The 12,631-nt window shown below is 41.5% G+C and overlaps 1 protein-coding gene across 1 annotated transcript; it reads right to left on the bottom strand.

Moving 5' to 3' along the window:
• On the bottom strand, positions 447-4,780 carry LOC109233428 (serine/threonine-protein kinase At5g01020). Its single transcript, XM_019399301.1, has 5 exons — positions 4,398-4,780; positions 3,386-3,868; positions 1,980-2,116; positions 1,736-1,859; positions 447-1,189 (listed from the first exon to the last, which is right to left on the bottom strand). Exons 1-5 carry the CDS (start codon positions 4,453-4,455, stop codon positions 708-710), a joined length of 1,284 nt encoding a protein of 427 aa, XP_019254846.1. The 5' UTR covers positions 4,456-4,780; the 3' UTR covers positions 447-707.

Consider the following 12,631-nt stretch of genomic DNA (forward strand, 5'->3'; position numbering starts at 1 on the left):
AGAAACGACGGCAAATGGACAATCTATCCAAATATTATATTCATCAGTGCAATTCAATATAATACATTATGAAACAATATATAACAACTTCAAACAAGTTGTTAGACGTTTGATCTTATGCCCTTTTACGATTTGTATGAAAGAAAATGACACTACAAAGATAAAACTTTTATGTGTTATTTTTTAGTTCTCTCTCTTGGAAAACGTCATATAACTAAAATAATATTTGTAACAAATCGCAAATCAAATCTCTGCGTTGCTTTTAAATTTTAATAACGGGGATTTCTAGTCGTTTTACTCAATAAACAAGAGAATTCTACGGTATTAATCATCTTCAACACACGTATGATCAAACCAAAACTTGGAACTGGGAAATTAATTCCAAATGTGGTTTCACACCAGCACTTCCACCTCTACTTCCATCTTAGAATAATATATATTATATGTATAGATAAAAGTATAAATCAAACTAGTAGAACTTACCCAAAACACACATTCAATTCTTCCATAAGGCAAACAAGGGGGAAAAAAGAAGGAAGAAGCTAAAACTGTGTCAGCAAATTGCTCTTCACCTCATACAGATTTGCCCATTAAAGAACCACAACAAACTTAAAAAGACTATACTTTCTCCTGCAATTTACATCAAGTACAGAACAGCAGTAAACCCGAGCTTTGCAGCATTGGAATATTCAATAATGGCACACTCATTATCTAACACGGCATGCTGCAGGGGCACCTGGGGAACAATTTGGGTTGGGAGACCGACAACCAGCTGCAGCACCAAGAGAGCCAGCATAACGGTGATGTGTTCTGTAATCTGGGACTCTGCCCATGGCAAATCGAACACCGCTTCCGGTTGATGAGGTTTCATTTGCACTGCCACCACTGGACTGCAGTGGCTCTAAAGTCTCAACCACGTCACTCATCAAGGGTCTTGCTTTGGGGTTTTGGCTAAGGCAATAGTATGCCAAACTGCAAGCCTTTTGTGCTGCCCTCACCGAGTATTGATTATCTAATCTAGGGTCTATGATCTGCAGCATTTTTCTTTTATCGTTAAGCTTTGGCCGAGCCCAATCGACTAGATTCTGTTCCTTGCTTGGTCTGGTTTTGTCAACAGACTTCCTTCCAGTCAATAGTTCTAGGAGTACTACACCAAAACTGTACACGTCGCTTCTTGCAGTAAGGTGTCCTGCGTCCACAAAATGTTAATACTTGTATCAGGTACGCCAATATCAAATAGATATGTCTACAACAATCCTCAATCTTGCCACCAAAATTTGGATTAAAAATATACATCAGACAAATTAGGTATTGGTAGAATACTGAAATTCGTACTTACATGTCAATAAAGTTGAACTTTAGGATCTAAGATAAGAGTCAGAATGGCTTTGACAACTAAACAACACTTGTCTTTTCCCTAGTTCTCCAAATGGAACCTATGATGTGTTAGTCATATGGAATCTTCGTCAAGGACTGACACCAATACAATTACAACATGCATATAGAGCACTGACTTAACTCCAGACTGTGATCTAGTTTGGTTTTAAACAACTACTGAAGTGCCACAGCGGTTCCAGTAGAATAGAAGGTCCTGCAGATATCATAACAAGTCTGATGTCTGACAGGTTTACCAGTTTCTAGAAATCACCTTTCTCAGCAAATGTTTTTAATTGAACCTACAAAGATGGTTCTACATCTGATCGTATCATAGCAGCCACAAAACATTAGTGCATACCAGTCATAACATATTCTGGAGCTGCATAACCATAGGTACCCATCACCCGAGTTGATACGTGGGTCTCATCACCTTGTGGCCCCGCTTTTGCAAGCCCAAAATCAGATAATTTGGCCGTATAATCCTGCAATTTCCACCAATCTCATGTTATTCCAATAAACACAAAAATAGAGGGAATCAAGAAAGGTAAAGCCAGAGAAAATCAAGTGAGTTAAATAGTTGGAGTCCCGGAAACATGACTTACAGAATCCAATAATATATTTGAGGTCTTGAAATCACGATAGATAACAGGTCTTTCTGCATTGTGAAGGAATGCAAGCCCTTTAGCTGCTCCGAGAGCAATCATCATTCTTGTGGCCCAAGATAATGGAATAGTAGCCTCTGAAAGCCTCAAGAAATACCACAACTTAGTAAGCCAACATTTATTGCTTTTGAAGCAATAAGAACGTAATATCATGATTCAACAGCTTGAAGCCAAGAACATTAGTTAATTTCAGTTGAAGTATCAGTGATTCAAGCACCAATTACAAAAGACAAGCACGTTTTCCAAACAATTGGAGCATAGACAATCATTAACACCACGAATACTCTTTTCTGGAACTGTATTAGTCATAGAGCTAAATGTAGTTCTCTTTGCAGCAACACAAGGTTTTTGTATTAGGTGCAGGGCTGATGGTTTCTCCAGGTCTATAATATTCCAGAGGTTAACTATAACAATAACAGTATTTTAGCATTTTAAACATTGCACAGAAGATTACTAGACCTAGTAGTATGGTTCCAACTAATACAATTAAGCCTGGTTTAAGTTACCGAGTTAAAATAAGCTACAGAATGCTTAATCCTTAAGCTATCAATATTAGCTGCAAATCTAGCTGAGGCTGAAATATTTCTTATGCGTAGTATATTAAATAACAGATAACGAATTAACAGTATCTAGTACCTTATCCACAAACTTATTGTTTATTACAGAAGGAGAACAGTCCCGCTTACTTTTTCTTTAGACAGCAAAAGTAATTAGTACTGAAGGGAAGAGCACAAAGAGAAACTGTTGGTACAACTCCAAAAGATCAGGCTGAAGCAAACAGATCTCGCCATCAATGTAGCATCATGCAGTGGCTGAACCTCCATCCCTCAAGGTACTTACTTGAACCATGAGCTAAAGAAGTTCCAATTCTCATCATTTAACACATCCATAATCAAATGTCAAAAGGTGATTGGTGACTCAAATCTACCTCTACAAGGACTAATGAAGATGAGCATACCTTTTTTGGGGTGGTAATGTCGCTAACAAGGGTTCATTCAGTTGAAAATTCCATCCATTTTAATCTGATAATCTATTTAGTTGCTTATGACTCGAGATTGCCATGTATAAGCAATTTATTCTAAGGTGATAAAAGCAATGCCCTTAAAGGCTAAGTTAAACACGGGATAACAACAATGTGATATTGCAGTTAAAAAGCAGAAGCCAATTTGCAGCAGGCAAGCCAAATATAACATGTATTAAAATTATCACTAACCCAGCCAAAAAAATCCGTAGCAATGTTTAAGTAATGTGGCATCTTATTATTGGATAAGCATAGCAGATAGCAACCAGTAAATCAAAAGAACCATCATCAAGTTAGTCGTGACAACAAGAGGACAGACACATACTTCGGAAGAGATGATTCTCTAAGCTTCCTCTGAACATAAACTCATACACGAGCAAACGATGGTCATCCTCACAGCAATAGCCAATCAACTTAACAAGATTAGGATGCCTAAGCTGTCCAAGAAAGTTGACCTCAGTAAGCCATTCGCGGTGGCCTTGAAGTCCCTCTTTGTTAAGGACTTTAACAGCAACGGGTAGCGACTTGAGTCCAACTCGAACATTCTCATCAATGTAGCCCTTGTAAACAGTTCCAAAACCACCCTCACCAAGAATATAGTCAGATCGGAAGCTTTTAGTTATCGTTTCCAGCTCAAAAAGCGTGAAAGCTATTATGTGTGTGTAGAGTACCGCATTCTTCCTAAAGTCCTCTAAGTTCCTCGGGGTCGAAGGTTCACTCAGATCTGATGTAGACCGGCTATGACTGTGTTGTCTCTTGGCGTCACCACCTAAATTCCTGTTTGGCAACGATATCCCCTGCTGCTGGACTGCCCATCAATGAGAAAAAAAATCCTAAAATTTAAAGAGGTGAATAAAAGCAACTTTGAGAAGGAAAAAAAAAACTAAAAAATGAGCTGAAAAGTTGTCATTCCAATTTGAGTACAAAATTGCTACAAAACAAAGGTGGATGCAATGTTGCGGCACCGGTTCATCTGAACCCAGTATTTTCGACGCTGAGCATATATTTATGAGCAAAATTCCCTTAAATTGCAACAAATAGTAGATACGAACTCATAATTTTTTTTAAAAATTAGAATGAGTTCAATGCTAAGAAATTTAAAGGTTGAAACCGAGCTTAAATACTGGATCCGCTTCTGCTATGAAGCATACATAAAAGAATCAAGTGCAGCTAGCTACAAGCAGTGGTTGTGCCTTGGGATCATTATTATGCCCAAAAAAAATTAACATTTAGGTTTTTTAGCAGCAAAGTCAAAACAATGGGGAATTTAAGTCAAATTAATAGTGAAATTGAACAACTAAATCATAGATCTGGAAAAACAAAGAGAAAATGTTGACCTTGATGATGAGCATTGGATATAACAGCAGATTCTTCTCTAGTACCACAATTGCCCATCTGCTACTCTGTTAATTTCGGGTCTCGTCTCATTCTTTGCCTTTAACTAACTCTTCACTTCACTTTCCTCTTTCTTTCTGTGTAAAAAGAAGCCACTAAAAACTAAAAACTTTTATAACAAACTGACAAGGCACGTTGTTGCCCAGTTTCTGTTCCAATTAGCAGTAGTTGTAGTAGTATAGTAGTAGATGAAGCAGAAATAAGTGTGATGATATCAACTTTAATGGTATTTGTGCTGTAAAAAAAGAAATAAAAGAGATAAAGGGGCCAAAATAAAACAGTGGTGCATTGTGCTACACATACACGGAAGTCGGGGCCAGTGCCAGTTTCCCCCATACTATTAAAATCCTTTAAATTAAATAAAGCTGAATACGCGTGCTTCACGTATCCCACCGTATGCCTTAATACTTTCGACTTTGGGCATCATTCCTGTTGCTTATAGCCTGTTTGGAAGCTTTCTTTCTTTTTTTATTATCAAAAGTACTTTTTTCCTAAAACTAAAGTATTTGGTCAAGCTTTTGAAAGGAAAAAAATATTTTTGACCATAAGCATAAGCAGTTCTAAAGAAGCAGAAAAAAGTAGTTTCTCTCCAAAAGCATTTTTTTTAAAAATACTTTTGAGAATATTACACTTAGAAAAAGTTTGGCCAAATAAAAGAAAAAACTTGGCCAAACACTAATTGTTGCTCATAAGTGCTTTTCAAATTAAGTAGTCAAACACAAAACTGCTTCTCACCAAAAGTACTTTTGAGGAAAAAAATACTTCTCAAAATAAGCTGATTTTTGTAGCTTGGTCAAACGGGCTATTAGGTGTTTGACCAAAAGATGCGAAACCTTTTTGATTAAATCAATTAATGAAGATGAAGAGGTAAATCTTAGTCAAACATAATAAACTCCTGGTCTAAAAATGAATCAGAAAGTGATGAATAAGATAAAATAAGGGCGATCAATCTTATTGATGTTTTTCATTTCTTCTCTCATGATACAGTGAGGATGATCAATTTACATGATATAGTGAGGATGATCAATTTGCATCCTTTTTTCTAAGAAAGCTACAGAAGAGAGGAAAGAGAGAAAAAAAACCCTTCACTTGGAGGATTCCTCCCATATATATAGTCCTGGAGTCCTTGCTATATTTTTTGGTCGATGTGCCTCCATACTACGACCGTTTTCGTCGTTACTTGAGTATTGCTTTTTGACTTAATATACATTGTAGGCACTTGGATTGGAGCAAGTCGTGACGTCTCTCACTATCCCGCCACTTAGGCGGGATCCCAGTTGGGTCGACCACAATGGTCAGATTTTGACCAATACAGTTAGTCCCTCCGTCCGTCGGGGTCGTCTCTTGTCGGGCCCGGCGGGCGGATTACAATTTAAAACAATTAGGAGAAATCTGAATGTTCGTGCCCTGGGCGTAGATTTTAGATCGAGATAATAGCGCGGCGCTGCAACGATACCTTTGGACCGTCGTGACCGTTTCGGAATCGAAGCATTGTTTAATTCGAAACGTCGTTCGTGGCTGCTGTCATTATGACACACGTTTCCTGGGGATTGAACCGTTTCATGCCCTATCAGCTTTGATTGGCGACTCTTGGGTTTCCCGCTTGGGGCATTTATGTCCCTATAAATAGGAGAAAAAACACCATTCGATTGGCACACTTTTTGCCTTTGTTAAAAGAATTTTGTGGATCTACCTCTTCTCCGATACTCCAGATTTTTGGTTCTCTCCTGTTGGCCAGAAATTGATATCTCAGTCTCTTTTTTTCTTCTTAGTTCCTTCGTTCTTTTAAGTCGAGATAAATGGCTGGTAGTTCTTCCCGTGCTGGCAATCCTGCCGCAACTCCGGCGCCGGAAAATGATGTTCTTGCTCCCGGAGGAGTAGAAGCGATAGAGGATGAGGGGGTTCATACGGAGGCCGAAATATTGCCTCGTCCTGGAAAGCCGTGGAACGATTTCCACAGTCCTGCCGGAGAAGAGCCAGAACCTGCTTCTTCAGTTATGACTGAGGCGGGGATTGCGGAGCTGAAGGCCAGATGGGGGATCCCTCATCACGTCGAAATGCTGCCGGCAGTGGGAGATGACATTATAATTTCGATCGCCCAGGATATTGTGCGTTCTACGTTTATCCCTTTATTGTCGGGTATATGCTTCCTCTCCCTCTCTTGGTGGTAGATTTTTGCCGCTTCTACGAGGTGTGCACGGCTCAACTTTCGTCGTACTTGTATAAATTGTTCCTTATGTTGCTCAAGTTCGTGGAGCTTGCCGGTCGGGAGATCACTTTGAGACACATGCTCAATATCTTTGCTCCTCAACTCATTCGTGGCACGATGATTCATATGCGCCACCGAGGGACGAAGAGTCTGGTGGTGAAGATGGACGACAGAGCCAACCGTCGTTTCCATGAGAACTATTTTTATGTGCGGATCGAGCACCTTGTGGCGGATCCTGCAGGGTTCCCCGACAGATGGAACTTCGCACGTAAGTTTCTATATCTTTGGTTGGAATGATGGTCGACTGCTTTTCTTTGGGCAGTATCTAAGCTGTTTTTGTTTTTGCAGCCGCGAGACTACCCCCCGTGCCTGTTGACGATATCCGCGAGTGGGTGAACGTTATCCTTCCTCATACGGCGGGGGTTCGCGCATGGTCGTCCTTCTATGAGAAATATGGACGCAAGCCCTTACCGGTAAGTAATGTCAATATTGTTTTCCACTTTACTATTTAGCTTTTTTGCTCATACGACGTTCGTCGATGTCAGGGAGAGCGCGAAGGACGAGGGCTCCTCCACTTGCATTTCGTCAGTCGACAACGTCCGCTCGCCCCGTCTCAGGGTCTACTACCCGACCTTCGGCGAGGGTTGCTCAAGTCGAGTCTACGGCCGTATCCATGCGCACGGAGGCTGCTCCTCGATCTGGGACTCCGACCCTTGCTACCTACCCGTCAGGGGAATCTTCCCGTGCTGAGGACGGGGAGGGGCCATCAAAGAGGCGGCGAGTGGAGTCTGAAATGCCTCCTTTAGCAGTGGTTTGTTCAGAAGGTGGTCTTCCCTTGATGGAGTCTGAGACGGGGAACGATGCTAACTTGTCTGCAGAGGTAGATCCTGTCACAGTGACCAACCCGTTGACAGAGACTCCGACCATTATAAGTGACAATTAGACTACTGCGATAGGGAGTCGGAGTCCCAAGGCTACTATCGTTACTTCGGGCGGGCCTTCATCATCTGAACCAGGTCGTGCTTCTTCTTCGGCTGCAGAGAGGGGAAAAAACGTCGTGGTCTATGACTACGAATCTGAGTCTGATCTTGATCCTGATGACGTCGGGATGTTTGAAGAGGCCCTTACCTGTACGGTGGTGCATGCGGGAGGCCCGTCCCGTATACTTGAAATTCCGTCGGATATTAACCTCCTAGGGGATACGGAAGACTTGGTTTCGCATTTTGACCTTTTGTGCTCTTCCGCCGAGAGTGAGGCTCTCCGGGACGTCCGTGACATCGATTTGATGCATGAGGTGGACGCTATGGGCCTGAGCGTAAGTTTCTCTTTCCTTTTATGTTCTTTTCATTCTTGTCGACCTTGGACTTAATCAATTTTTTCATTTTTCAAACGTACATGGTGGATATTGAAAGCGCTCGTAGGGCCGACACTCAGGCGAAAATTTTTGTGAAATGTTGGAGAAGTATCGGCATTACCGCAATAAGTGTCGTGAGTTGCACGAGCAGCTAAGGACGAACGTCGATAACCAATCCCTCGGCGAGGAGCTGGAGAAGCGGGATCGGGAGCTAGTGCAGGCAATTCGTAGGAGCAACGAGCTCGAGGAGCAACTTCGTGTAAAGGACGAAGAACCTGAAGTGGGCATTGGGGCTGCCGCAGAGTGTGAGCATCTTCAGGCGAAGGTGCGGTCGATGCAAGCTGAGTTGGATCAGAACGCCATCAGGGTCGAGGCGATGAATGCGGAATGGATGGGAAAGTTAACTGAGCTGGAGAGAAAGGTTTCCAGGTTGGAGAATATCGAGAGTGCTTGGGCGTCGGCTTTAGCGAGGATGGCGGCTTTAGAGGACACTATCTGCGTCCTTCAATCCGAGCAGGAATCTAAGAGGGCGACGGCGACGCTTACGGAGGCAAGGCTCGAAGAGTGTATTGGTGAAATTGACCGGGAAGCTTCGACTTTGGGGGACCGGGTCGCTGCTCTTGAGGTCGAGAAGGCACAATTGTTGGCCCAAATCGAATCTGCCTCTGTCGTTGTTCCCCGTCACCTGCACGAGCTTTGGGTACATGCTGAAGCCCAGCGGGACATATATAAGAGTTTGTGGGAAGCGGGCAATGTTTCTGAGGCCGTGTATGAAGGAGCGCGGGCGAAGGCGTGAGAGGCTCGCGTTAATTATGGATATGATCCTGCGACGCCGGAGGCCGACGAGGATGTTGATGCTGAAGAGGGACTTCCTGGAGATGGTGATGAGAAAGGTGGCGGTGATGACGCCGAGTGAAAAAGTTGTTCAGCTTTGTTTGTGTTGTTCTCTTTTTTTTATATTCGTTGTCCTTTCTGTTGTTATATTTTCCTTTGGGCTTGCCCGGTTTTAACCGTGTGTAATCTGCGACTATTTGCGCAGTTGCGTTGAATAAAGAGGAATTTTTCACTGTTGTATGCCTTCTGTACTTCTCTCCCTACTTTTCTTTACATAACTTTGGCGCAAAACTTCGGATTTCCGTATGGTGAATTCCTGATTCTCAGGGAATTTGTTCTCAAATGGGACCGAGTAAGACTTTGGCGACGGCCTTAGCCGTAGGGATGTTACTTCCGAGCTAATGTTGAAGTATTATACCATCGTAGTTCGAGAAAGGACGATGGAGAGTGATATGAGGTCGATTGACGGCTTATTGCCCTAAGTAGATTCATTCTTGAATTGAAACGAGGATGTATAACGTTTTCGTTACTTTGAACGGAGCCAATCTTGACTTGGGTCGTTTGGATGGAACCAAACTATTGCTGATTCGGGTGAATTCGCCTTTTTCTTTGGCGATGGCCCTCGGCCTTAAGGGTGTCGTTTCGAGCTCTCGTCGAAATGTTAACCCGTCGTTATTCGATCGAGGTCGAACTCTTCTTTTTGGCGATGGCCCTTGGCCTTAAAGGTGTTATTCGAGCTTTCGTCGAAATGTTAACCTGTCGTTATTCGATTGAGGTCGGACTCTTCTTTTTGGCGATGGCCCTTGGCCTTAAGGGTGTTATTTTGAGCTTTCGTCGAAATGTTAATCCGTCGTTATTCGATCGAGGTCGAACTCTTCCTTTTGGCGATGGCCCTTGGCCTTAAGGGTGTTATTTCGAGCTTTCGTTGAAATGTTAACTTGTCGTTATTCGATTGAGTCGGACTCTTCTTTTTGGCGATGACCCTTGGCCTTAAGGGTGTTATTTCGAGCTTTCGTCGAAATGTTAACCCGTCGTTATTCGATCGAGGTCGAACTCTTCCTTTTGGCCTTAAGGGTGTTGTTTCGAGCTTTCGTCGAAATGTTAACCCGTCGTGAGTCCCAATTTTTTGGAGAGTTTTGGGTGTCCTCTAGGGGAGTCCCAGTTTGCTTAATTTGTGTGTGTTGGAGAGTGTGATGCCGGAGAGTATTGAACGTTGCTATCATGCTAATGTTTGTTTTATGCGTGTATTGGAATCTCCCTGTTTAACACCCTCGTCGTTTGGCCTGGAGAGCTCGCCGATGGGCGGGGCGATAGATTGTCCTTTGAACTTTGGTGATGCCCCCCTCGTTGCCTCGTTCAAAACCTCCCCGAGAGAACCCAATCGGGACATCAGGGCGAGGGGATGGAGTACGACTTTAGGGGACGTCATTTTCCAGAGGTTGACATGTCTGAGATGGGCGATATTCAAGTTATTTTGTAATAGTTCTTCCACTCTCTAGTTGGGATGCTTCTCTGCTCACTTGCCCACGCAGCGCTTGTGTTCCTGTTTAAGCGAACAACAGAAGGTAAACCAAGATGAGATTTTCCTTACCTCAATCCGATGAATCGATGAACGAGGGTAGTTGTTCGCTCTGCCTGACGTTTAAGTGGTTAATGGAATGGTGGTTTGTGGATTCGGCAGCCGCGTTCGGCCTTTTTTTCTTCCTCTTTTTCTTCTAAACATGCCCTAGCTTTGCGTGGGTTGGGCTTGCCTTAGCTCGTTCGTGGATCATCCGGTGCATGGGTCATTCCATAAGATGTGCCCATTCTCTTGCGGGATTTGTGCAACTGGCGTCGTCTTCTCTTGCAAGCTTTGCATGGACATTGGTTGTAACTTCTGCTTCTATGCAGCATCATGCTTTGGATTAGCACGTGAGGTTTACTTACCACTCTCTTCGATGGATGATTACGTTTCCGGGTTTCGATCTGAAGGAGACTAGGAATTTTGACTAAGAAATCCGCACAGACGGCGCCAAATTGTTTGACCAAAAGATGTCGAAACCTTTTTGATTAAATCAATTAATGAAGATGAAGAGGTAAATCTTATTCAATCATAATAAACTCCAGATCTAAAAATGAATCAGAAAGTGAAGAATAAGATAAAATAAGGGCGATCAATCTTATTGATGTTTTTCATTTCTTCTCTCATGATACAGTGAGGATGATCAATCTACATGATATAGTGAGGATGATCAATTTGCATCCTTTTTTCTAAGAAAGCTACAGAAGAGAGGAAAGAGAGAAAAAGCCCCCCTTCACTTGGAGGATTCCTCCCATATATATAGTCATGGAGTCCTTGCTATATTCTTTGGTCGATGTGCATCCATACTACGACCGTTTTCGTCGTTACTTGAGTATTGCTTTTTGACTTAATATACACTGTAGGCACTTGGATTGGAGCAAGTCGTGACGTCTCTCACTATCCCGCCACTTAGGCGGGATCCCAATTGGGTCGACCACAGTGGTCAGATTTTGACCAATACATTAGGGGCGTTTGGTTTAGAGATTAAGGGCTCGTTCTGTATGAGGGATGAAGGATAAGGGATAATTAATGTCTGGATTAAATTTGAGATGAGTTTATCTCATATTTGGTTAGGATAAAATCGTGGTATAACTAATCTCGGGATTAGTTCTTTCGGAATTGTAGTATTTTTTTTATCCCTATGGGAGGGTGGGATAACTAATCCCGAGATAGTTAATCATGGGATAACTAATTTCTCAACCAAACGACCCCTAATAGCATTTTTAGTCCAGCTTCTAAAATATGCTTATTTTGAGATGTGTTGTTTCTCAAAATTACTTTTCTTGTGAGAAGCAGTTTACAACAACAACAACGACGACAACGACGACGACAACGACCCAGTGAAATCTCACTAGTGGGGTCTAGGGAGGGTAGTGTGTACGCAGACCTTACCCCTACCCCGAGGGGGTAGAGAAGCAGTTTGTGTTTGGCTAATTAATTTTTTTTAAGAATGCTTTTTAGAAAAGTAATTTTGGGGATAAGCTAATTTTTTCTTGCTTCTGCTTCTACTCAAAGCACTTTTTTTTCTAAAAGTTTGGCAAACACTAAACTTTGAAAAAAAAGTATACCTTTTTTGAAAGAAAAAAAAAGTTGTTTTGGCCTTGGAGAAGCTTGGCCAAATAGGATATAAGTTATGCAAAGATTAGTATTGCTGAGGTTAGTAATGCAAGAATTAATAATACAAAGGCTAGTATTATAGAGATTAATAATATAAAAATTAATAATAAGGATTTAATAATATATGAATTGTTAATGCATAGACTTATTTTTTGTTGAATGTTTAGTTTGATATATTGCATATTATATTAGTATATAATGTCTACTTTAAAATATTTCTTACTATTATAATGGTTAGTTTTGCTATTTTAAGATTTTAAGCTATTTATTACTAATACCTGTAATCTTATTTCACATTTTATTCCGTATAAAAATACGTATATTCACGTTTGACTTATGCATGTATTGTTTATGAGAAAAATAAAAAGTATCAACTAAACAATGTCTTAATTCATGTTGAATTTTGTATGGAGATTACTCTCCTCAAATACCAATCAAATGTTATAAATTAATGCTAAGTTTTATTTGGAGATTATATTGATTAACCCCAACCAAACGACCCCTTAGATTATTAACAACCTAACACTTAATATTGATGGCCCTCCAAGCCAGACAATAAACAACATGAAAATTCATTTCTCCTGCCCCCCCCCTCCCTCTC

This window comes from Nicotiana attenuata, chromosome 10 (assembly GCF_001879085.1).
Source record: "Nicotiana attenuata strain UT chromosome 10, NIATTr2, whole genome shotgun sequence".
NCBI lineage: Eukaryota > Viridiplantae > Streptophyta > Magnoliopsida > Solanales > Solanaceae > Nicotiana > Nicotiana attenuata.

Excerpts from the sequence above, each read along its gene's own strand:
- LOC109233428 (XM_019399301.1), bottom strand. The coding sequence starts at position 4,455 with ATGGGCAATTGTGGTACTAGAGAAGAATCTGCTGTTATATCCAATGCT. Across the intron at positions 2,117-3,385 it reads AGAGAATCATCTCTTCCGAA|AGGCTACTATTCCATTATCT; the intron begins GTATGTGTCTGT and ends TGAGGCTTTCAG. Across the intron at positions 1,860-1,979 it reads CAAATATATTATTGGATTCT|GATTATACGGCCAAATTATC; the intron begins GTAAGTCATGTT and ends TGGAAATTGCAG.